At 47.9% G+C, this 24248-nt stretch overlaps 1 protein-coding gene across 1 annotated transcript; it reads left to right on the top strand.

Moving 5' to 3' along the window:
• The first annotated feature begins 2755 nt into the window (after window positions 1-2755).
• Window positions 2756-23263, top strand: HSPA12B (heat shock protein family A (Hsp70) member 12B). The gene is made up of 13 exons (XM_053458070.1): window positions 2756-2931; window positions 9472-9517; window positions 13753-13853; window positions 14101-14225; window positions 15967-16153; window positions 16389-16493; window positions 17002-17118; window positions 17336-17507; window positions 17747-17833; window positions 20083-20187; window positions 20652-20910; window positions 21726-21829; window positions 21941-23263. Exons 2-13 carry the CDS (start codon window positions 9475-9477, stop codon window positions 22579-22581), a joined length of 2046 nt encoding a protein of 681 aa, XP_053314045.1. The 5' UTR covers window positions 2756-2931; window positions 9472-9474; the 3' UTR covers window positions 22582-23263.
• Window positions 23264-24248: the final 985 nt, after the last annotated feature.

Below are 24248 nucleotides of genomic sequence, written 5' to 3'. Positions count from 1 at the left end.
TTATTTCTACTTGCATAGCATGTAGCCGGGCACATCAAGCCACCGGCCGCACACACACCAGCACCCCATCTGCCACGGCTGTATAACAAAGGATTATGGGGCAATTTTCTAATGTAGAGCAATCACCATGGAAACCGGTAGTATCTGCTGACTCCAACCCCCAACCCCCATCCCAGGTATATCATTGTATGTGACCCGGGTTACGACTATCCTAACTGAACAATTTCTCTCTAAATTTCTCCTGAACTCCCTTTTACTTTAAATGAGGAGACATGTTAGAACAAAAGGTCATGATCTAAACCTGGGGGTCAGAAGCTTAGATATAGACAAGTAGTAGATAAGTGAAACGGCCTCCCAGCAGAGGTGGTAGATGCTTATTCGGTGAGAGATATACCGCTCGTAATGCCTGTATTACTTTATTGCAGAGTTTTTATATTTTTAGAATATAATTACCTGCATTCAGTGCTGGCACCCCCATTACCCCTAATGAATAACAACCACCTGTCTGGGAAAAGCCCCAAACATTTCAACTATGGCGTCGAATAAAAGAAGCCCCATCCACGCCGTGCTGCCCCACTTCTCCAAATCATGTGTGGTGTGTGGGGGTATAACATAAACCTCTATTTCCTTGTGCCTTGAGTTATGCCCCACAGGCTAATGTCATCCCCCATGGTTTGGGTAGTTAAGGGGGATGCAGAATTGGTGACTTTTAGCCATCTAGAGAGGGACAAATCTCTTCCAGTAAGCACGAGGTGAAAGGTCTTCATGGCGCCTCTGGGGTCTGCAGGAGGCCCCCCTGGCTGTAGGAACCTATAGGTATAGCTGGGAACTTTTGGGCTACCTGGAGCCTACTCTTGTGGGACATGGCCAGGGATTCCCGCTAACATCAGGGGGTAGTCTTGCTGACGTTGTTGGGCGTTCCCGCGGATGTCGTCAGACACACGCCTATTTAAGAGGGAAATGGGCTAGAAGTGGGTCGGATCAGGACTCCGTTCCCACAAACCAGAGGATTCGAGTGTCAACCCAGAGAATCCGTGCTTCTCCCGGAGTCTCCAGCCGTGACCCGGAGACTTCCCAGGCTGAGGAGCCGCTGAGGAGAACAGAGTATCTCTGCACAATGGCTGCCTCCTCGGGCAAAGCCTTCCCTCGCTGCTCCATCTCACTTCTACGAGTGGTCGGATATGGAGTCATCTCCTGGCGCGCCACATGATCTGCACAGCCATGATGATGAGTTCTCTGCTTACTACAGAGGAATTTGAGGAGCCCTGCCTCAGGCATGAATCCAGGCCCGGGTCAAATGCACACCGATCGGGGTCCAATTACAACTTCTGCAAGTAATCTTCAGCTTAAATTGAAGTGAAAAAAAAAATGCCTTGACAGGGTGTTCAAAGAGCAGGAGTCAGGATCGTCACACGGGGGTAGAATGGGATCTTAAAGGGAACTGAGTGAAGTCATCTTCCCACCCCCCCGTGCAGGTTCATCTACAGAGCTGCAGCCTCCCAGCGGCCAAGGGGTTAAATGCATAAATGCCCAATTGCAAACAATGCCTGGAAATAAGGAGAGGAAGGGGTGTTAAAGGGAATAAAATGCGGCTTTTAGACCTTTGCCAAAAAGTTTCACTAGAAGGAAGGTCCGCGTTGACCACGTTCAGGGAACCGCTTGTGGTCCGGCCGCGCGGATCATCCACGGGGGGACTTGTCTGCAGCTTATGGGTCCCGGCGTGGAAATCTCAGGGCCGGGTTCATAATGCAGAGCAGGGGCATTGGGGTCGCCGCTTTATAAGTGGGGTAGAAACAGATGCATTAAGTGCCCTCCCTATCAATGCTGAAAAACGCACCGGTCCATCCAGTTCAAACGACCTCGCCCCGTGTACCTTTATTCACGTTAATATTCCATTTAATAGCCGCTGAAAAAGGCTCATAGGCCTTGTTGCTTTTGGTGACAGCTCTCCCCAGGTAGTGGATTCCGTATTTTTACTGCTCTTCCCTCACCCTCACTGTGTGATCTAAACGACCGTTCTCTGCCTGAACGCATTCGCTGACAGATCATTTAAGAGCATTTTTTGGCGTGATCGGTATGGAAATTTGACTTGGGGGGGTATGAGGAGAGCGAGCGAGAACCACGAGAGAAGGAGAAAGTGTGTCAGAGAGAACCAGGGGGAGAATGGAGAGAGAAACAAGGGGAGAATGAAAAAGAGAACGAGAGAGAGAGAGAGCCAGCTGGAAAATGAGAGAGAACTGGAGTGGGGGTCGAGAGACAACCAGGGGAAAAAAGAGAGAGTAAATGAGAGAGAACCAGCGGGAGTGAGAGTGAGTGAGTGAGAGAGAGAGAACCAGGGGGGAATAAAGACCAGGGGGTGAATGTAAGTGTGAGTGGAAGAAAATGAAAGGGTGAGTGAGAGAGAACCAGGGGGAGAATGAGAGTGAAGATGATACATAAGACCTCATTTAGTGTGAGAGGCTGTGAAAGTGACGGAGAGAGGGTCACATAGGAGAGACACCCTGCAGCAGAGAGAGTTGACCCTGCGGGGGGATAGAGATAACATCTGAGAGAAGGAAGGGAAGAGAGGAGGAGAGGGATCTGGAGGAAACAGACCCAGGGAGAGGGAAGCGGGAGGCAGGAAATAATGGCAGCAGCTAATTAACCTGCATGGAAATGGAGCAAAAACAAAAGAAGCCCTAAGAATAACACGAAGCGCAGAGAGGGCCTGGAGGTGGCTGCTCTGCTGAAGCTTCCCTCCCTCTGCATTCCTGGCCCTGCCTCCCCTCACTTCCATCTGGGATGGCCATTTAAACCAGCGCTGGGCTGGGACTGGGCTAGAGGAGGCTGAGCACCGCAGACTGGGACGAGCTGGGGAACGGGGGCCACCAAGCAGGAGACAGCTGGACCACATCTGGGCTCACAGCCGGGACTCGGGGACCCAACGCCAAGGTACTGGCTCGAGCCATTTAAACTTCCAGTAATTGGATCGGGTCACTTTGTAACTCTTTGCTGGCAAACAAAAGGTTGATCCCATCTTTCTTTAGAACATCGGCGCCCAACCTCTGGGACCCTTTCGTCGACTTTGCGAGATGAGATTCATCCCAGTGGCACTAACGGGGTTAATAACCCCAATCCTTTTGGGCAGCGCCATGTATCCGCCAGTACTTAGACGCTGAATGGGTTAAAACGTGGAACAACAAAGCTTGCAGATGTTAACTGGTTGCTATGTACCCAGGCAGCAAAGGGTTAACCTTATATTTTTTAGCAATGAAACGAGAAAAGATGCAAAATAACTGACTTTAAAAATTGACGAATTTCAGTAATTAAGTTTCGGCGAGGCTTGAGTTCTCTGGGAAAAGGGGTTTTGGGGGAAAAACAACGGTTTTGCATGTTACCTGAAACCTACACTTTTCAGAGCTTGTAGGGGGGGTTCCTGGAACCCACCGTCTGCTTTATATCAGAGAATGCCAACCAAAGCCGGGGGTCGGTTTTCATTTTGTGGAATTTGTTTTCTTTTTCAAAGTTTATTTAACGCAAAGCCCCCGACGCGTGGAGAAAAAACAAAATGTATTCAAAAAACATAAAAAAAGTGAGATTTAAGATGTAATTTGTCTGTAATAAGTCCCCTTGGAATGTTTATTCATCATTGGAACTTTTTTGCCCAAATTTGCTAAAAACATTGTTGTATTCTAGAACGGTGATCTAGAACGTTGGACGCTTTGGAATTTTTTCTTTTTTATGAATAAAGTGAAAATTCTGATGTTTTTTTGTAAGTTTTAGTCCGGAGCGGCAATGCGTTTGCATCGGATGGGTACTGATTGTTGGAATTAGTGATTATTGCACAGATGGCTGGTTAATCCAAGTTAAAATGATCCGAGTTTGGCTCTTATCACTGAGCCAATAGGCAGAAGGCGGTCACGGCGCAGCCGTTAGTAAATGGCGTCCATCCACATCACGCCGACCGGTTAAGAGTCCCAGTAGCCGGTGGGTGACGGCTCCCCAATGGCTTCTTCTGAGCTCTATGTTTTTTGGGTCTACTGGGTCTTTCCCGAGTCCCTCATAATAAGATTGGTGGCTCTACTGGGCCGGACTGGTGATGACTAGGTAGCCCTGGCACTTTAAAGCCCACGGCCGCCAATGGCTGCTCAGCAGCATGTTTTGTTTTTAAGCTTACATAGCGTGCAGCCGGCCGGCCGTATTCAGACTGTTGGCCACAGACTCGGGTGGGTATGGGCCACCGATGGTCAGTGTGGGCCAGTAAGTGGTACTTGCCATGGAACACGGGAGCAAAGCTCTGAGATACTTGGTCTCATGTGTTGGTGTGACCTCTTATTGTGCCACCAAGTGCATGCTGGCAATGTTTCCACCCAGAAGGTCTTCGTCAGGCACGGTGTGGATGGAGTGGCTACTGTGCGTTAGACATCTTTAGTATAATGCTCACGGAAGGGACTATCATGCTTAATTCCCTCAAGGATCAGCGATGCTTCACAGCCTCTGTCTCTGGGTAACCCAAGCTTTATCTTAAATGTATTTATGTTATATTTATTTATATTTGTGACGTGGTCATCATGTCGTGATGTCAACCTTATGATGTAACTTGCTGCTGAAGCTGTTGGTGGAAACTGTGATCTTCTCATGTGTTTAGATGATGTTTTCGCGATTAGACTGAATAAGGTGTCAGTCGGAGGCTTCATCTAGGCTGTCAAAGTAACAAAAAAATGGGGCGGAAAAAAAAATTTATTGTGGGTATTCTGGGTTATAAAACAAAGATTGTTTGTGAAATGTCTGGTGGCAACTGTAATGCAAGTCCTTCTCCTGCTACCATGGAGTCTTTGAAGTCGTCTCATTGAAACCCATGGGACCCTGAGTGTAAGGAACCTGTAAGACCCTGAGTGTAAGGAGCCCATGGAAACCTGAGTGTAAGGAACCCATGGGACCCTGAGTGTAAGGAACTCTATAGGACCCTGAGTCTAGGAATCCTTGGGACTCTGAATGTAAGGAGTGCCGAGTGCCTTCTCCATGGATATTTAATTGAGGAGTTGACCCTGGTGTTGGTGGAACAAAGTTTTGAAGTCCTCTGCTAGCTGAGTGTTAGTGCATGTCAGTGGTCCCCATGGCAACTTCTCAGGGCTGACCCCAAAAGATAAGGGGCCTGGCTAGCTGCACCATGGTGCGGCACTACCCCAAATATCCTCGAAAGGGGCAGGGGAGGACAGGGGAGAGTGGGAGGAAGCCGGGTGCGGAGTGGGTACGGCCTAACATCGGCCACAGATGAAGCACGTTGGTCTGGAGGCCAGGTAGTCAGCTTGAGAATATGACCATTGCCCATGTGTGGTATTCACTTACCTGCAGCTAGTAAACACCAGGGGCCCGTTCCTCAGAGATATGATAAGAAACTCGTCGCGCATGTCGGAAAATAATTACAGGAACCAGAAGAATATTAGTGAAAGGAGAAATGTCCACATTGCTGAATCTATCGGATTTGACACCGTCAGGTTTCTATAGCAAGAAGACTTGAGCTGGCCCTGTATAAAGCATAATTTAATAACTATATATTATACAGGGCCGTCCAGGCTCTTCCACAGCAGAAGCTCACTGGCGATGGGCTTTCATTATGTAAAGAAGCCGAATCACAACCTCCAGCACAATGCAAAAGAGCATCAAAACCAGACATTCTGTACAGAACCCGACGAGAACGCGAGACAGAGGAGAGGACAACGTAACATCCTTCATCATATTCACCATCATACTCACCATCATACTCACCATCATATTCACCATCATACTCACCATCATATTCACCATCATACTCACCATCATATTCACCATCATATTCACCATCATACTCACCATCATACTCACCATAATATTCACCTTCATACTCACAATCATACTCACCATCATACTCACCATCATATTCACCATCATACTCACCATCATACTCACCATCATATTCACCATCATACTCACCATCATATTCACCATCATACTCATCACCATCATACTCACCATCATACTCACCATCATACTCACCATCATATTCACCATCATACTCACCATCATATTCACCATCATACTCACCATCATACTCACCATCATACTCACCATCATATTCACCATCATACTCACCATCATATTCACCATCATATTCACCATCATACTCACCATCATACTCATCACCATCATACTCACCATCATACTCACCATCATATTCACCATCATACTCACCATCATATTCACCATCATACTCACCATCATACTCACCATCATATTCACCATCATACTCACCATCATACTCACCATCATATTCACCATCATACTCATCATCATATTCACCAATCAGCGACGGGCAAAATGGTAGATCTCGGTAAAAGGACTCAGATTTCCCCCCCTTCGGTGTTCACGATGTTGTTGGTTTTTGTGTAACGGAGCAGAGAGGCCGTGGCTCGTTATACCTGCCTCTGTCCCCAGGAGAGATTTCTGGTTTTAAGGGGTAGTTCAGTTGATTTGCTTCTCCCCTGTAGCATAACCCCCAGCGCTGTATACAGTAATATAACCCCCAGCGCTGTATACAGGAATATAACCCCCCAGCGCTGTATACAGTAATATAACCCCCAGCGCTGTATACAGTAATATAACCCCCAGCGCTGTATACAGGAATATAACCCCCCAGCGCTGTATACAGTAATATAACCCCCAGCACTGGATACAGTAATATAACCCCCAGCACTGTATACAGTAATATAACCCCCAGCGCTGTATACAGTAATATAACCCCCAGCACTGTATACAGTAATATAACCCCCAGCGCTGTATACAGTAATATAACCCCCAGCACTGTATACAGTAATATAACCCCCAGCACTGTATACAGTAATATAACCCCCAGCACTGTATACAGTAATATAACCCCCAGCGCTGTATACAGTAATATGACCCCAGCGCTGTATACAGTAATATAACCCCCCAGCGCTGTATACAGTAATATAACCCCCAGCACTGGATACTGTAATATAACCCCCAGCACTGTATACAGTAATATAACCCCCAGCGCTGTATACAGTAATATAACCCCAGCACTGTATACAGTAATAACCCCCAGCGCTGTATACAGTAATATAACCCCCAGCGCTGTATACAGTAATATTACCCCCAGCACTGGATACTGTAATATAACCCCCAGCGCTCTATACAGTAATATAACCCCCAGCGCTGTATACAGTAATATAACCCCCAGCGCTCTATACAGTAATATAACCCCCAGCGCTGTATACAGTAATATAACCCCAGCGCTGTATACAGTAATATAACCCCCAGCGCTGTATACAGTAATATAACCCCCAGCGCTGTATACAGTAATATAACCCCCAGCGCTCTATACAGTAATATAACCCCCAGCGCTGTATACAGTAATATAACCCCAGCGCTGTATACAGTAATATAACCCCCAGCGCTGTATACAGTAATATAACCCCCAGTGCTGTATACAGTAATATAACCCCCAGCGCTGTATACAGTAATATAACCCCCCAGCACTGTATACAGTAATATAACCCCCCAGCGCTGTATACAGTAATATAACCCCCAGCGCTGTATACAGTAATATAACCCCCAGCACTGTATACAGTAATATAACCCCCAGCGCTGTATACAGTAATATTACCCCCAGCACTGGATACTGTAATATAACCCCCCAGCGCTGTATACAGTAATATAACCCCCCAGCGCTGTATACAGTAATATAACCCCCAGCGCTGTATACAGTAATATACCCCCCCAGCGCTGTATACAGTAATATAACTCCCCAGCGCTGTATACAGTAATATAACCCCCAGCGCTGTATACAGTAATATAACCCCCAGCGCTGTATACAGTAATATAACCCCCAGCACTGTATACAGTAATATAACCCCCAGCGCTGTATACAGTAATATAACCCCCCAGTGCTGTATACAGTAATATAACCCCCAGCACTGTATACAGTAATATAACCCCCCAGCGCTGTATACAGTAATATAACCCCCAGCGCTGTATACAGTAATATAACCCCCCAGTGCTGTATACAGTAATATATGCTTTATGGCGATGCTAATGAAGTCCGCTCCTCCATAGACTTTCATTGGTCAGTCGGCTGAACGTCTCTGATTTGCTGGAAAATTAAAGGTTTTTATGCTGATAAAATCTTGATGTTTCCCGTTCTCTCCCAGTTAGCAGATAATAAACATATAAGACGTCCCACCCCGGGAGCATGAGGCTGTGACGGGTACCAGCTGGAGACTCCCGTGGGGGGCTTTAATATGTGCTCTGCAGACTAATGCGTTTAAAGACTTTTCCCCGGGCAAATAAAACATTTATTACTGATAATCACGCCCCGGGAGATCAGACTCACTTACACGATGACGCAGAGTCAGGGATCGGTCAGCGAGAGACCTCCCGGTCCTGAAACATTTAAATTAAAGGAATTCATTATATGAGAAGACGGCTAATCGTCATCTGTGACTGGGAGTCTTTAAAGCCCCGCGTTGGGGGTATAAAGGGGGCGCCTTTGTTTATAACATGCGGCTGGGGGCGGGGCTTTAATCAGATTTTGTGGCCTGTTGGTGATTATTTCTGTAAGTTTAGAAGACGAAAAAAGGGACGAAGGGTAGGAAAGTAGGACAGAGGGATTTGGGCCATAAAGAGGGACTGATCCTCCTGAGTGGGGACGCTTAGGAGGTATTCGCTGAATTGCCCCACCTAAGTCTGGATGTTGGGCAGAGAGCACTTGTCTTACTCCTTACACCCCCAATGGTTCCATTCTACACAAAGAACGTCCAACCCCAGTATCTAATAGATTGTCCTTCTAGCCCCGCCATGACCCTCAGAACTTCCTTCCAGTCCCTCATTGGCTCGAAGAGCTCCTTCCCGGCCCTTGAGGGAGAAACTCCTTCCCGCCCCACCAAACATCCAACACAGCGGCGTGCCATGCCGAGAGCGTCTCATAGACCTCCTCCCACCGGCCCTTTACTGCGGGGACCCCCTTCCATAGACTGACTACCATCGAAGGAACCCAGGCTGCTGCCTGGACCATACCAAGTGTTGCAGGGTGGAGGGGTGCCAGGTCTTACGAGTTAAAATACACATTAATAATATTAATAATAGTGATAATAATAATAATATTAAATATGTGATATTACTAGGCCAAAATACATTTAATGTATGTTAATTACAAAACAAAATCACACCCCTCCCCCCAAAATCCCCAAATTTTATATCCATAATTAATAATCATAAAAAATAAATGAATAAACACGTTATTAATACCGGCTCGTGGGAACAGAGTATTTTCCTATTAGCGGGTGATGATATTGTGGTCTGGCTCATTTAAAAAAAAAATCACAGTTCTTGTTGATAATTTTCTGAATAATTTCGAATATTTAAGTTAATCTATTAATAGCTCGGCACAAATCGCAGATTTCCCCCAAAACGCTCTATTCTCGTGTTTTTCAGGAGATGTCAACTCTACTTGACAACAGGATGAGGACCCTGCAGACAGGTGAGACGCGGAGGCCGAGGCTGGGGAGAATCGGGGAGAAAACCGTGTAATTGGATATTTTTGGCGCGTTCGGTGTGCCGCGGGGGATGGCGGAGCCGGAAATGTTAATGACATCATATGCCAGCGAATTGGGTGGCCCAGGAGGGGCCGCTGTGATCCCAGCCTCTGGGGTAAGAGGGGCTCTTTCTGCCCCCACCGTGCTCCTCTTGATCTATCAGAAGCGTCTCATTGGCTGACGGTCCGGCTGGGAGCAGTAGGAGTGATCCTTCTACCTCCGAACGAGTGCTGAACGTGTCAGGAGGTGCACATTGTGCTCTGTGCTGTACACCCCGGCCCCAGTGCGGACACGTCGGTCTGTGTCGGGGGGCCGGCACGTGGTGCTGGGGGGCTTCTCCCTGCCCGATTACCATCACCCAGACGCGGCCTCTCTACCCCCATCTCTCTGCAGCCCCTCCGTATATCGCCTGCTCATCCCATTGGCTGGAAAATGTATGAAATAAATGAGATCTCCACGGTAACGGCAGATACGGGGTTTGTACCGCACTCTGCCGGGCATAATGTATATTTAATAACCCGACGGCTGTTTTCTTTTCCTTGTGGAATTTGGGAATAAAGCGAGTAGGTTTAGACGGGAAGAAAGAATCCAAAGAAACATCGAACGTAATCGGCCCCGTCTAGATCACCTCTGCTGGGAGGCTGTTCCTCTTACCTACCACCGTCTCGAATGCAGACCGTGAGCTGCTGAAAGCCAGCTGTTGGCCGTTGTAAAAGTATGTGGGTAGTCAGCCATTCCAGCACTCTAGGGGTTACTACCACCCCCCACACACTTTTCATCACCCAATGCAAAGCAGGTCCTCCCAGTACAGATGGTATTCATCAACAGGAGATTTCTGCTGTCCAAGGGCTTTCACATCAAATAACTTGGCAGAGAGATATTTCCCAAACACTCTGCCTGCGCGGGTCGGAGACTTCCGAGGTTTCCCTCATTCCTCTGATGCAGATGAAGCATCCATTGGTATATTAAAAAAAAATCATGACTGTCCAGCAAAACCCGGGACACTTGGGAGGTATGGGGCAGCTCCTCGGGTTTGAATTGAGAAATGATTGGCGGGCGGCTCATTAACCCTTTAAATACAAGGCGCAGGCAGCACGCACAATAGATAAACCTTACCTCCCTACCAATCAGGAGCATGGAGGGGCGGGGCTTGGGAGGTAGGGTGTCACTGAAACCGGCAGCGCTACTGCCCATGCGCACAGTTCTGAGCATGCTCAGTACGCACCTTCCGTGTCCCCGATGCCGCAGGGCTGCGACCCGGGATCCAATGGGATGGAGAGGCAAAATCAGGACTGGCCTGATCAAAGCGAGACAGTTGGGAGGCATGAATCATATTGCATCATACCGCATGCGCGACAGCAGCTGCTGGTTCTGTGAATATCCCGCCGGCGACCCGTTTGGGGCATCTTTTTAACCCCTTATAGTTTTGTAGCATCCAAATCTCTGTTACAGGGACAGTGACGTGTTTCGGGGGTCTCTGTTATAGGGACAGTGACGCGTTTCGGGGGTCTCTGTTATAGGGACAGTGACGCGTTTCGGGGGTCTCTGTTATAGGGACAGTGACGCGTTTCAGGGGGTCTCTGTTATAGGGACAGTGACGCGTTTCAGGGGGTCTCTGTTATAGGGACAGTGACGTGTTTCGGGGGTCTCTGTTATAGGGACAGTGACGCGTTTCAGGGGGTCTCTGTTATAGGGACAGTGACAGGTTTCGGGGGTCTCTGTTGTAGGGACAGTGACGCGTTTCAGGGGGTCTCTGTTATAGGGACAGTGACAGGTTTCGGGGGTCTCTGTTATAGGGACAGTGACGCGTTTCGGGGGTCTCTGTTATAGGGACAGTGACAGGTTTCGGGGGTCTCTGTTATAGGGACAGTGACGTGTTTCGGGGGTCTCTGTTATAGGGACAGTGACGCGTTTCAGGGGGTCTCTGTTATAGGGACAGTGACGTGTTTCGGGGGTCTCTGTTATAGGGACAGTGACGCGTTTCAGGGGGTCTCTGTTATAGGGACAGTGACGCGTTTCGGTGGTCTCTGTTATAGAGACAGTGACGCGTTTCGGGGGTCTCTGTTATAGGGACAGTGACAGGTTTCGGGGGTCTCTGTTATAGGGACAGTGACGTGTTTCGGGGGTCTCTGTTATAGGGACAGTGACGTGTTTCGGGGGTCTCTGTTATAGGGACAGTGACGCGTTTCAGGGGGTCTCTGTTATAGGGACAGTGACGCGTTTCGGGGGTCTCTGTTATAGGGACAGTGACAGGTTTCGGGGGTCTCTGTTATAGGGACAGTGACGCGTTTCAGGGGGTCTCTGTTATAGGGACAGTGACGTGTTTTGGGGGTCTCTGTTATAGGGACAGTGACGCGTTTCAGGGGGTCTCTGTTATAGGGACAGTGACGCGTTTCGGGGGTCTCTGTTATAGGGACAGTGACAGGTTTCGGGGGTCTCTGTTATAGGGACAGTGACGCGTTTCAGGGGGTCTCTGTTATAGGGACAGTGACAGGTTTCGGGGGTCTCTGTTATAGGGACAGTGACGCGTTTCGGGGGTCTCTGTTATAGGGACAGTGACAGGTTTCGGGGGTCTCTGTTATAGGGACAGTGACGCGTTTCAGGGGGTCTCTGTTATAGGGACAGTGACAGGTTTCGGGGGTCTCTGTTATAGGGACAGTGACAGGTTTCGGGGGTCTCTGTTGTAGGGACAGTGACAGGTTTCGGGGGTCTCTGTTATAGGGACAGTGACGCGTTTCAGGGGGTCTCTGTTATAGGGACAGTGACAGGTTTCGGGGGTCTCTGTTATAGGGACAGTGACAGGTTTCGGGGGTCTCTGTTGTAGGGACAGTGACAGGTTTCGGGGGTCTCTGTTATAGGGACAGTAACGTGGGTAGGAGGCTCCATTGTGGGCTCTCTGGGCCGGTCAGAGGATCGCCCAACGTGCCCCTTCATCTCGACTTCACACAAGAAGCAGGACACCTGAAAATAGGGACTGGCCTGCAAAATCTGGGACTGTTGGGAGATTTGGGGCTATTCACAGGTGGAAAAGAGACCGCTGAGTTTAGAGCGTTCGAAAAGGACGAGACTTCTGGAAAGTTTTATCAGAAAAACAGGAGAATGCGTAAAATCCGAAGTATTTGTGTTTCTTGGCACAGGGCCGGGGGGCATCGCTCCGCCGCGCAGGTTCCGAGGGGCCGACCTGTGAGACTCCCTACATGTAATTCATTCTGATCGGCGGGCTCCTTAAATACCCCCTGAGTTAACCCTTTCACTGCTTCACTGTTTATGACCCTTAGTGCATTACCCTCTAACGCTTCTGCTGGGAGGCAGCTCCACTTATCCACCACCCTCTTGGTAAAGTAAAATGTCTTCCCCAAGCACTTGGTAGTGTGATGGACGCTGTGCTACTGGCATGCGACATACGGTGACCGCTGCCGGGGCACAATGTACTAAACGGGCTAATGAGAAAGTTTAACAAGCCTGTTCCTGCCCCAGCGCCTCGTACCCCACCGAGGGCAGAATCGCAGCTCAACGCGCGCCGCTACCTGCATCTTTATCTTGTGTTTCTCTTGTAATTCCACAAATGGCCACCAGGTCGATTAACAAGGTCTGTAGGCAGCATTTACACCCGCACCGGATCCTTTTTGAGCTTCTCTGTGGGATTTTCCTATGCATTTTTTTCTCTTTCTACTACTTGGTTGGATTTGCCCCCCTGGGGGGTAATAGAACCCCCCAAGGCCGACGTGAGTCCCAGTGAAGAGTTGAGTAACTCCAGTGAGATCAGTTGAGCTTCATCCATAACTCAGCACATGGCTTTAGTTGAAATACCCCGACGAGGATGGGGGGGAGGGGCAGATTCGGAATCTCATGCGTGTGACACGTGTGCGGAAGGCTTGTTCATGTATGTTTCCCCACGTTCACACACGTGTTGTTGTGGTTGTCGGACAGGCGGCCCCCGGGGGCCGTTTTCCTCCCCACACCACGCGCTCCGGGAATGTGAATGGTTTGACACTAACCCAGCCCCGTGGATTCCATGTGTGGAGATTATTGTGTAGTAGTGACTGTTCCTCATTACCCTGCGGCTGCGGCTGATGTTGTCATGGTGATTAGTGATGGCTGGTGTTTGGCCTCCTCAGGAAGGGGTATTTTGGGGTAAAATCACATCGGACGGTAATAAGAAGAGGTTTTTTTCTTCCAGTTTCCAACATGGACGGTTCCTGTACCCCGTCGCCCCCGAGCTCGCCGAGTCTCCACAACGAGAGCTGCAACATCGCCCCGCTCACCCCAGACCAGTCCCCGGTAAGGGCTCGCTCTACTTTCTGCCCCATGGCGGGGTATTTGTGTATTGCTGGGTATGAGGGGATCGCAGGGTTCTACGGCCCTAAAAGCCCCGATAATGTGTATAATGTTTTCATAAATTGATTTTTTGTAAATTTTTAAAACCGACCCAAAGTTTTTATTCATGAATTCTCTTCCAGTAAATAAGTATTGAGTTTGGGGGTCCGCTCTGCCCCCCCCCGTATGAACCTCGTGTCTTCTGTTTCAGAGGAGCGAGCACCGGATGGTCAGGAGCTCCAGCTTTTCCGTGGTGGTGGCCATCGACTTCGGGACGACGTCCAGCGGCTACGCCTTTAGCTTCTCCAAGGACCCCGAAGCCATTCACATGATGAGGTACGGGGGGCTTCTGGCACCGCTGCATGTAGCCACCGTCATTCTGAGTTATGGGGGATTTGGGTGGTCTGCTTGCCCCTGCGCATGGAGGTCTGATGTCAGGATCTCCAGCTGGTCTACGGGGGAAAAGGCACCAATGTCCTTCGGCAGAAACCCAGCCAGGCCGTCCCTGAACTCATTATTGAACCTAGCGTGACCCTGCGGAAAAGCTAGACCAGCTAGGAGCGGTAATATGTATGCTTACATGTATGTGCCCCCCCACATGCCCACCCACTTGCCCCTGTACGCAGTAGTTGAAGCCCACTGGCGGCTGGATTCACTGGGGTTGTCCACCTCCTCGGAACGCGTTGGGTCCATCACAGCCTTTTGGTAAATATATAGATCCTTCAGATATTACTCTTGGAGTTGCCTTCACTGCCCCCCCCCCCTTGTCCCAGATCTTCTCAGGATGACCTCCCGCATGTGGTCTGGTGTGAGGGAGAAACCCCCGGGGGGGGGCAGTTACATTTAATTTCATATAATGAGCCCGAGCAGCCCGTTGAGGGCCTGGAATCGTTTTTTTCATGCGCAGGCTGGAGGAGGTTTGGGGGAGAAGCCGTTCTTGCCCCCCCTCCCCAATCTGAAGGCAAACATCTGACCTCCGCATTTATGTTTTTACTCTTTGAGGCGGCGCTGCTCAGATTACGGGGATTTCTGAGCTTTTCAGCCGCCGGTTTTAATCAAATCCCAGCAGAATGGAGCTGTTTCGGATTTCTCCTCGTCTCGTATGACCGGCGCGGCATATGCTCCAAATTAGACCTATTTCAGGACTAAGTGGGATTACTTAAACGTTTACATACTTCGGCCCCGTCTTGGCGACCTCTTGGACCTTCCTACAGCTTTGCTCAAATTCACTGTTTTTTTCTTTTTCTTAAAACAAAATCCTCGTAGCAAAGAACAGCGAGTTTGGGTTTTGGCCGCTGGAGTCCATCAGGACTGTTGGCGGAACGTTCAGGTTTGTGGACATGGTCGCCGCTCCCTGGCAGGCTGATTTATGCCGATTCCTGAGAATTCCTAGTTTTCACCAGTTTTGTTTGAGTTCGCTCATTTGCACGAATGTCCGACGAGGAGGAGGAACACCCAACGACACTAGCGGAGGTGGTTTAGTGCCTTTATGCGTAGGGGAGAGAGAAGAAGCCTTCCGAATTCCATCCGAACCGAAAAAACAGGAAACTAAATTAGTTGCATGATGAGGAATGATCCCCCCCCCAAAAAAAAATTGTCCAAATGTGTTTTTGGTCCTCGTCCTCACGTCTGGTCGCTGGTAATCAGTACCGATAACTCACCAGAGTTCCTACTGACCTCGATAAGGACCTGACCGGGAAAACAGATCTCCTGGAGGTTCCACCACAAGTGTCATCTCCAACCTTTCATGGTCCCAGGGGTTTCTGGTGGACTCCGCGTGGACTGTGATCCGGTGACGGTTCCAGGAAAATGTGGCTTCATTAGTCTTATCGTTTGCTGACCGGTTCATCATAACATTTGCCCCGTTTAGATACAATTTCCGTGATCGGTGTCCTCTCTGTGGACGTCTTAGATAATGTGGTGTTTCCTTCATGTTGTCTTTGTTGAGTTGTTGGGATGTTCTCTCTGGACCAGGCCGAGATAACCGAGAGCTCCATCATGTCTTTCTTTGCGTTGACATTCTAATCATGGTTAGTCCTTACATTCTAATAGAATGTTCTTTTCTCATTCTCTTTAGGAAGTGGGAAGGGGGCGACCCTGGAGTCGCCAACCAGAAAACCCCCACAAGTCTTCTTCTGACCCCAGACAAGGGTTTCCACAGCTTTGGATACACGGCCAGGGACTTCTACCACGACCTGGACCCCGAGGAGGCCAGAGAGTGGCTCTACTTTGAGAAGTTTAAGATGAGAATCCACAGCACCAGCGTACGTAGAGCTCTGCCCGGTGTGTTGCCCCCTTCGCTCTAAACACAGGGGGCAATTAATAATTTAAGAATTATTTTAGGGAAGGGTTTGGGGGTGGAGCAGGACTCGGGGTGATGTCTATAACGCTGCGTTTAGTTGCCAAGTGTTAAATACTAGGTGGAACAGCAGCTTTAAAAGCTGCACCCAGTGACACCAGTATAAAGACGGTTCACATCCCTGTTTATTTGTTTTCTAGGACCTGACCATGATGACAGAGCTGGAGGCAGTGAACGGCAAGAAGGTCCAGGCTGTGGTTGTGTTCGCGCATGCTCTCAGGTTTTTCAAGGAGCACGCCGTGAAGGTGAGTAGGCCCTATAATAAAAACACATTTTACATTACCTGCCATTTTTTTTAAATGTAGTTTTCATATAATAATAATCCTAATAATAATATTGTAATATAATATTTTTGAAATAATAATATAAAAATAATTTCATAGTAATAACAATATTGTAAAATAATATTTTTTTAATAATATAAAATTAATTTTATAATAATGTAAAAATAATCATTTAAAAATAATATAATAATAATAAAATACTATGAAAATAATTTAAAAATAATACTTATATAATAATAGTAATAATAATATAAAAATTATTTTATAATAACATAAACATAATATTAATTAATATAATATAATAAAATAATATCAAAAATAATAACAATAATAATTTAAACATAATAATAATCATCATCCTAATGAAAAAATAATAATAAATTCCCAGCATCCTTTTACAATACTGTTTTTATAACCGGTGCAGGAATCGGGAATGGGTTTTTCCGTGACTTTCTTGTGTTTGTAAAAGGAACTGAGGGACCAGTGCCCGTCTCTGGACCCGAGCGAGTCCATCCGGTGGGTCATCACGGTGCCCGCTATCTGGAAGCAGCCTGCCAAGCAGTTTATGAGGGAGGCCTCCTACCTGGTGAGACATTGTAATAAAACCTTTTCGGCCCCCGTTACCCTTTCAGGGCCACGCGGGGGTGAAGCGGTCCCTCCTTATGCCCATTGGCTTCCTGATTAACACTTTGAGGGCAAGTGACAAATCTCCAATATGCTCTCAAAGGGTTAAGGTTGGACCCCGTGTGGCCGTCTTCTGCTGTGCCCCCCGTTATGTGTGACCCCTCTTTTATTATTAAAAGGCTGGACTGGTGTCTCCAGAGAACCCCGAGCAGCTGCTGATCGCCCTGGAGCCCGAAGCGGCCTCCATTTACTGCCGCAAACTGCGCCTCCACCAGCTCATCGACCTCAGCTCCAAGGCCTTCTACAACGGATTCCACGCCGAGCGGAGCATCGACTCCAGCTTCAGGCAAGGTACGAGACGGCGGGGCAAAGAGACAACTTCGTTTGTTTACTGAGAAGGTGGTAGATAAGTGGACCGTCCTCCCAGCAGAGGTGGTAGAGGGTAATACAGTGAGGGCATTGAACATGCGTGGGATAGACATACGGCGAGACCAACGACTGGTTAAGGCAGACTGGACGGGGCGACTGGCGGAATACGTCTGCTTCTAGGGGGTAGCTGCCTGATTGTTGGTCTTTTCTGTCGTTCCCAGCGAGGGAGCAGCTCCGCAGATCGCGACACAGCCGGACCTTCCTCGTGGAGACCGGGATGGGGGAGTTGTGGTCAGAAATGCAGGCAGGTAAGGGTTAAGTGTGCACGGTGCCGCTCCAGCGGGAGGTCCTTTCCTGATCGCGCTCCGAACGGTGGGAAGCGGGAGGTCCTCGTGGCAGCCAGGCCAGGAACCCCGATCTTCCTGCTCATCCGCAGAACGTCACCTCCCGTCTGTCCCTGTTTAATCTAGCCAGTCCCTCTTTGGGTCCCAAATCTCTCCGTCCATCTTGCGCCCCAACATCTTGTATAAAAAGAGCCGTAAACGGGTTTAAAAAAGATATTATTTAATATGTAAATATTAGAATATATCATGAAAATTATATCAATTCTGTAACTCTACACATTCTTCACCTTCAGTCCCTTCTTAGGTTCAGGATAGCCTTATGCCTGTCCAACTTAACTGTATCTACCACTTCTGCTGGAAGGCTGGACCACGTAACTACTTGCCTTTCACATTAACTAACATCTTGTCCTAATGCGTCTCTTCTTTTTAAATATCCTTCCCTCCGGTATTAAAATGATTCCAAGCCTCCACGGCGCACGCTCTCTCGCTTCTCTTCTGTACATCTGTTTGTAATTTAGGATTCATACATCAAATATTTCATCATTGGGTATTTTGCATGAATTAGAAAAATAAAATACCTAGAAAAAAACATAACTATATAAATTTCCAGCAGGGGGCACCAGTTATCTGTAGATTGCTTTTATATTAAGACGGTATAATTCCTCAATCGATTTATTCCGGTCTAAACTATTCTACTACTAATAAAGCTATAAATATTTTAATAAAATAAATGCAAATAAATGTAAAATAAATACATGTAAAACTAAATGCAATATTAAAAATAAATATAAAATAAATAAATGTAATATTAAAAATAAATATAAAATAAATAAATGTAATATTAAAAATAAATATAAAATAAATAAATGTAAAAGTAAATGTCATATTAAAAATAAATATAAAATAAATAAATGTAATATTAAAAATAAATATAAAATAAATAAATGTAAAAGTAAATGTCATATTAAAAATAAATATAAAATAAATATTATAAATTTAAAAATAAACGTAATATAAAATTATAGTATAAATAAAAATATATATAATATAAATATAAAATAAATATAAATATACAAATAAATGTGATATAAATATTATAAATATAACATAATATAAATATAATATAAATATAGATGTGAGTAAATATTATTTATTGATATGACGTTACTGCATTTAGTCGCCGGCCGAGAAGGGGCTGCGTCTGATTATATTTTAATGTTCGTGTGGCTGAGGCCAGGCATGTGATCCGGTTAGCGGGCGTCACAGCTCTGTATCCACCTTCTGGGGAACGGAGTCAATCCGAGGGCATGATACTCGTTACTGATGTGCGTAAATTGATAATGCGACGGCCCATTGCTTGCTGGGCGTGAAGGCTTCTCACAGCCACCTCTGTCATTCTTGGCGGCTGGCACGCGGATAATGGGAATTGTAGTTAGCTCTGAGATACGCAGTCCCCATCTGTGGGTTACCCCCCGTGTGGTCAGACCCCATGGTGGTTCTTTAATAAGTCCCGCCGGAATGTTTATGGAAAGCTCTGTAAGCGTCGGCACTAAAAGTTATTACCGGATGAAGTGGGCAGTAAATTCTTCCCGAGCCGCCGACCGGCTGAGATCATCGCTGAGCCTCTTCCACCAGCGTCTGTCTGACGCACGCAGGGTACTGAAGACAGAGCTCCGGACAGCCGTCTACATATAACACTCTCAGCCGTACGCGCCCCCCGACCCCCCCCCCCCCGTTACCGGCCAGAAGCAGACAAAACTTCTAAACGTGTCAAATCACTGCGCCCCTCGGGGCCGGGGTCGGCTGCGGAGCCACACAGTTACAATAAATAGTCTCAGGGCTTTACCGAGATGTTTTATGTGGCTTTCTGCCCTTTTTTTTGCCCCGTTTAATGTATAAAGCCGTTCCCTGCTGTTTCTATACACATTATCGGGGCTTTTAGGGCTGTAGAACCCTGCGATCCCCTCATACCCAGCAAACATTCTGACCTCCTAGAAAAGAGGGGCATCAGGGGAGGAGAGAAGGGCATCAGGGGAGAAGAGAGAGGGGCATCAGACAGGAGAGAGGGGTACAGGGATTTGGAATCATCCAGTAATAACATAGCAAGACTGGACAAACTAACCAGGGACACTTGGGAGGTTTATGGTTGCGTTGGATCTCGGTCTAGAGCGTCGTAAATCACCATACCTCTGCTGTCTCTCTGTGACCGTCAGGTGACCGTTACATCGTGGTGGATTGCGGAGGAGGGACGGTGGATCTCACAGTCCATCAGATCGAGCAGTCACAAGGAACGCTGAAAGAGCTGTACAAAGCGTCAGGTAAGACGCCGTCCGTCTGTCTCTCTCACCCCAAGCCCTCTGATGATGCCTGGTTGTGGTCTCACATAGTAGACGTCCGGCTCCATTGGTGAGCGCCGGGCAAGACACATGAACTCTCTGAGAAGCTTAAGCTCCACGGGGCAGATGCTTTACGGCCAAAATGTGAGCCAAGTGCCCCTGAGTTGGCGTCTTTAGGCACCTAATTTAGGAGCGATAACCCGGAGAATAATAACCCGGAGAATAATAACCCGGAGATAACCCCTCGGGGGGATGATGTCAGCGGTGGGATCGCCATACCCTTTGGTTCCATTTAATTTGAGACCTATCGACATGGCGCTGTCCGCATCATCCTGCCCCGTGCAGATCTGTTGGCTGTTCTCTCGGTTCTCTCAGCCGCTCTGCTTGGCCCGTCTCGGCCCCTGATTCTTTTTGCTGTTCTTCGAAGGGTCTCTGTTTTCTTGCAGGTGGTCCGTACGGAGCGGTGGGAGTGGACCTTGCCTTTGAGAAGATGCTATGCCAGATTTTCAGCGAAGACTTCATCCAGACATTTAAAGTCAAGCGCCCCGCAGCCTGGGTCGACTTGATGATCGCTTTTGAAGCTCGGAAGAGGACGGCAGCTCCACAGAGGTCCAACCATCTGAACATCTCCTTGCCCTTCTCCTTCATCGACTTCTACAAGAAGAACAAGGGGCAGAACGTGGAGACGGCCCTTAGAAAGAGCGGGTAACTAAAACGGGCCTTTCTTTATTAGTGTGGGGATTGTTCCCCGAGGAAGAGCCACACCACAAAGGACCATCTGTTCTTATGGGTTGGTTAGTTGGCAGGATTTCTTCCACGTAGAGTCAGCGGTGAAGCAGAAGCTTCGGTTTAGCAGGAGGATAATGGTTAATTAGGTTTATCTGTTGAACGTTCCCGGCGCCGTCTCCTGGAGTTAAAACCGTGCCAAAACACAAAGGTCTCTCTGGAAAACAAATCAATCTCCTGCCATCGATCTCTGTCTTTAACGGGTAATTAATGTGCAGCTTCCTCTTCTTCCCGCGCACGCACACTCCCTCGCCTGAAATAAATCCCCCAAGAGAGGCCCAAAGTAATCATTCCATCTCTCAGAGACCACCGCCGACGTGGGGTCTCCAACGCTGCGGATGAACTATCGGGGACATTAACACTACGTGTCTTCAGTGTGTAAGATCTTCATAGAAGGAGGTAGCGCAGGAGAGATGCAGTTTCATCTCCCGGACTTCACCTTGCAGCCGGGTGCAAAAGCTGGGCCGTGTAGGGGACTGGGGTTTATTTTTTTGGTTCCTACTGGAAAAGGGTGTATTATTGGTGGGGGGGTTGCATGGGGCAGAAGATGTTAGACCCCCGGTCACTGTAGGAGGCTTCTGGTTCATTCAAAGCCACGGGGATGAAACAAACATTTCCTACGCAAATCTGTGGACGGCTTCTTCAACTCCTTCTCCGGTATCTCATCCTATCTTCTACTCCACGTCGCTCCTTTGGGGTTTTCTCATTGTTTGTTTATTTTTGTACCTTTTCAGCGTGAACTTTGTGAAGTGGTCGTCGCAGGGCATGTTACGAATGTCCTCAGAGGCCATGAACGAGCTGTTTCAACCAACCATCCAGCAGATCGTCCAGCACATAGGTACGGAATCAGAGCCTTCACAGATACCCCCAGCCCGGGTCATCATTCCTCCTAGACTTGGCTGTCTGGGCTACCGTTTTGGGGTAATAATGTCTTTTTTATGTCCTTCAGGTGACCTCATGAAGAAACCGGACGTTAAGGGTATCAAGTACCTCTTCCTAGTGGGAGGTTTCGCCGAGTCACCAATGCTTCAGAACGCCGTCCAGACGGCTTTCAGCGACGTCTGCAGGGTCATCATCCCCCAGGACGTTGGCCTCACCATACTGAAGGGCGCCGTCCTCTTCGGACTCGACCCGACCATCGTCAGAGTCAGGCGCTCCCCTCTGACCTATGGAGTCGGGGTACTCAATAAGTTTGTGGAAGGCAAACACCCAAAGGAAAAACTCTTGGTGAAAGAGGGGAAGAACTGGTGCACCGACATCTTCGACAAGTTTGTTTCGGTTGACCAATCTGTGGCCCTCGGAGACATAGTGCAGAGGAGCTACTGCCCGGCGCGGCTGGGACAGCGCAAGATCATCATCAATATCTACTGCTCTTCCGCCGATGACGTGGTTTATATCACCGATCCGGGCGTCAGGAAGTGCGGAACCATAAATCTGGAACTGCCAGACGTCGATGAGTCCGACGCGAAGATCAGCCGCCGGGAGATCAAAGCCAGCATGCAGTTCGGCGACACGGAGATCAAAGTGGCAGCCATGGATGTCAAGACTTCAAAAACAGTCCGGGCCGCCATCGATTTCCTCTCTAATTGAATTTAAACATTTCGGTCCTCGGCTTCTGGCCTAAATCATTACTTAAACCCGGAGATGCGCCGCGTTCAGGGGCCCTCTGGGACAACGGACCGCCAAGTCTCATGTATGGACGGAATCGTGGAGCGAAGTCTTCTCCGTACGGAGAATTGGAATGATCTGCGCCAACTTCTCGGTCTTCTAAACCGGAACCCAATTAGTGGCCAAGAAGGACAGACAAACCCAGATCCCATTGGCTCAGCAGGTCCTCGAGACCCCTCATTCATCTCAGGTGTTACATACGCGGACCCCGGTAAACCCTCTTAGTACTTTGTTCCTATAGGGGGTGCCACAGGTTATAGGGGGCCCTGCAGTGCTTTGTGTCGCCGCTCTCTCACACGTGGGGGGCCCAGCGCTCATTGGTAGGACTGGGATTTGGGGGTTCGTAACTGGAAGTAGAAGATATGCTGATCCCCTAAAGTGTTAATATTTGAAGTATATGTTTGAATGTTTCGATTTTCCCGCGTCCGCCCTGAGAATTCAAATAAAATCCCCGTAACTAATAACTCATCGCTCCCGTGCTTTTCCCGACAAATTCAAAGAAAATGTTCGAAAAACAACAACAAAAAAAGACTGAAATTTTATTTTTGTATTTTTTAAAGCATTTCTGTATTTACTGCGTAAAAAAAATAAACTGTAAGCTCTTGTGTATCAAGATGTGAGGTCAGCGAGATAACAGGCGGGGTCACCGACCTCCGACGCCACAAGAATGTATAATAAAATAATAGCGATAATAATATAATAATAATAATAAATCGCAGCGACCCTTTAGGTACTCAGAGGGCGTGTATTTAACAGAAGCTTTGGGTGTCATTTTCTGGGTTTAGGTCAAATCACCTGTTCTGAAGATCGCGCACCACGTAAGGGAAGAGTGTGTAGTGTAAGCGTGTGTGCCGGGGCATTAGTGTGTGTGTGTGTTAGTGCGTGCGAGTGTGTTAGTGCGTGCGAGTTAGTGTGTGTGAGTGTGAATTAGTGAGTGCGTGCGTGTTAGTGAGTGCATGTAAGTGTGTGTGTTAGTGTGTGTGCGTGAGAGTGTGAGTTAGTGAGTGCGTATGTGTTAGTGTGTGTGCGTGAGTGAGTGAGTGCGTTAGTGAGTGCGTTTGTTAGTGAGTGCGTGTAAGTGTTAGTGTGTGTGTTAGTGCGTGTGTGTGAGTTAGTGAGTGCGTGTGAGAGTGTTAGTGAGTGAGTGCGTGTTAGTGAGTGCGAGTGTCTCTCATATTTATTGTTTTTGGAAAGCATTCTATCCGCGGATATTATTTGGGTTTCTCTGTAAGCGGAATCTGCAGCAGTAACACAAAGCGTTTCACCGCTGGGAAGTTTCAGAGCGCTTGGGCGCCGCCAATGTAATTAAGGCAAAAAAACAACCATTACCACAAAATGCTTTTTAATGATCATTTCCTCTTAAAACGGAGATATTTTGCCCCGGGAAGCGGACGCGGCTCTAACGCCGGAGCTATTAATATTTAAAATCAGCAGGACTAAGAGCTCATCTCCCGGCTGACGGCACGAGGCGCCCATTTCCCCGAATCAGCGGCATCCACGGCACTTTCTCCATCATTTTATTCTCTTACGAAAACTCAAAAAACACAAACAAGATTGTAACCGCTTCGGTTCCAGACCAATAATACATT

The sequence above is a fragment of the Spea bombifrons genome, chromosome 1 (genome assembly GCF_027358695.1).
Source record: "Spea bombifrons isolate aSpeBom1 chromosome 1, aSpeBom1.2.pri, whole genome shotgun sequence".
Classification (NCBI taxonomy): domain Eukaryota; kingdom Metazoa; phylum Chordata; class Amphibia; order Anura; family Pelobatidae; genus Spea; species Spea bombifrons.
The sequence above is the reverse complement of the archived record's forward strand: the minus strand, read 5'-3'. Positions and strand labels throughout refer to the sequence as shown.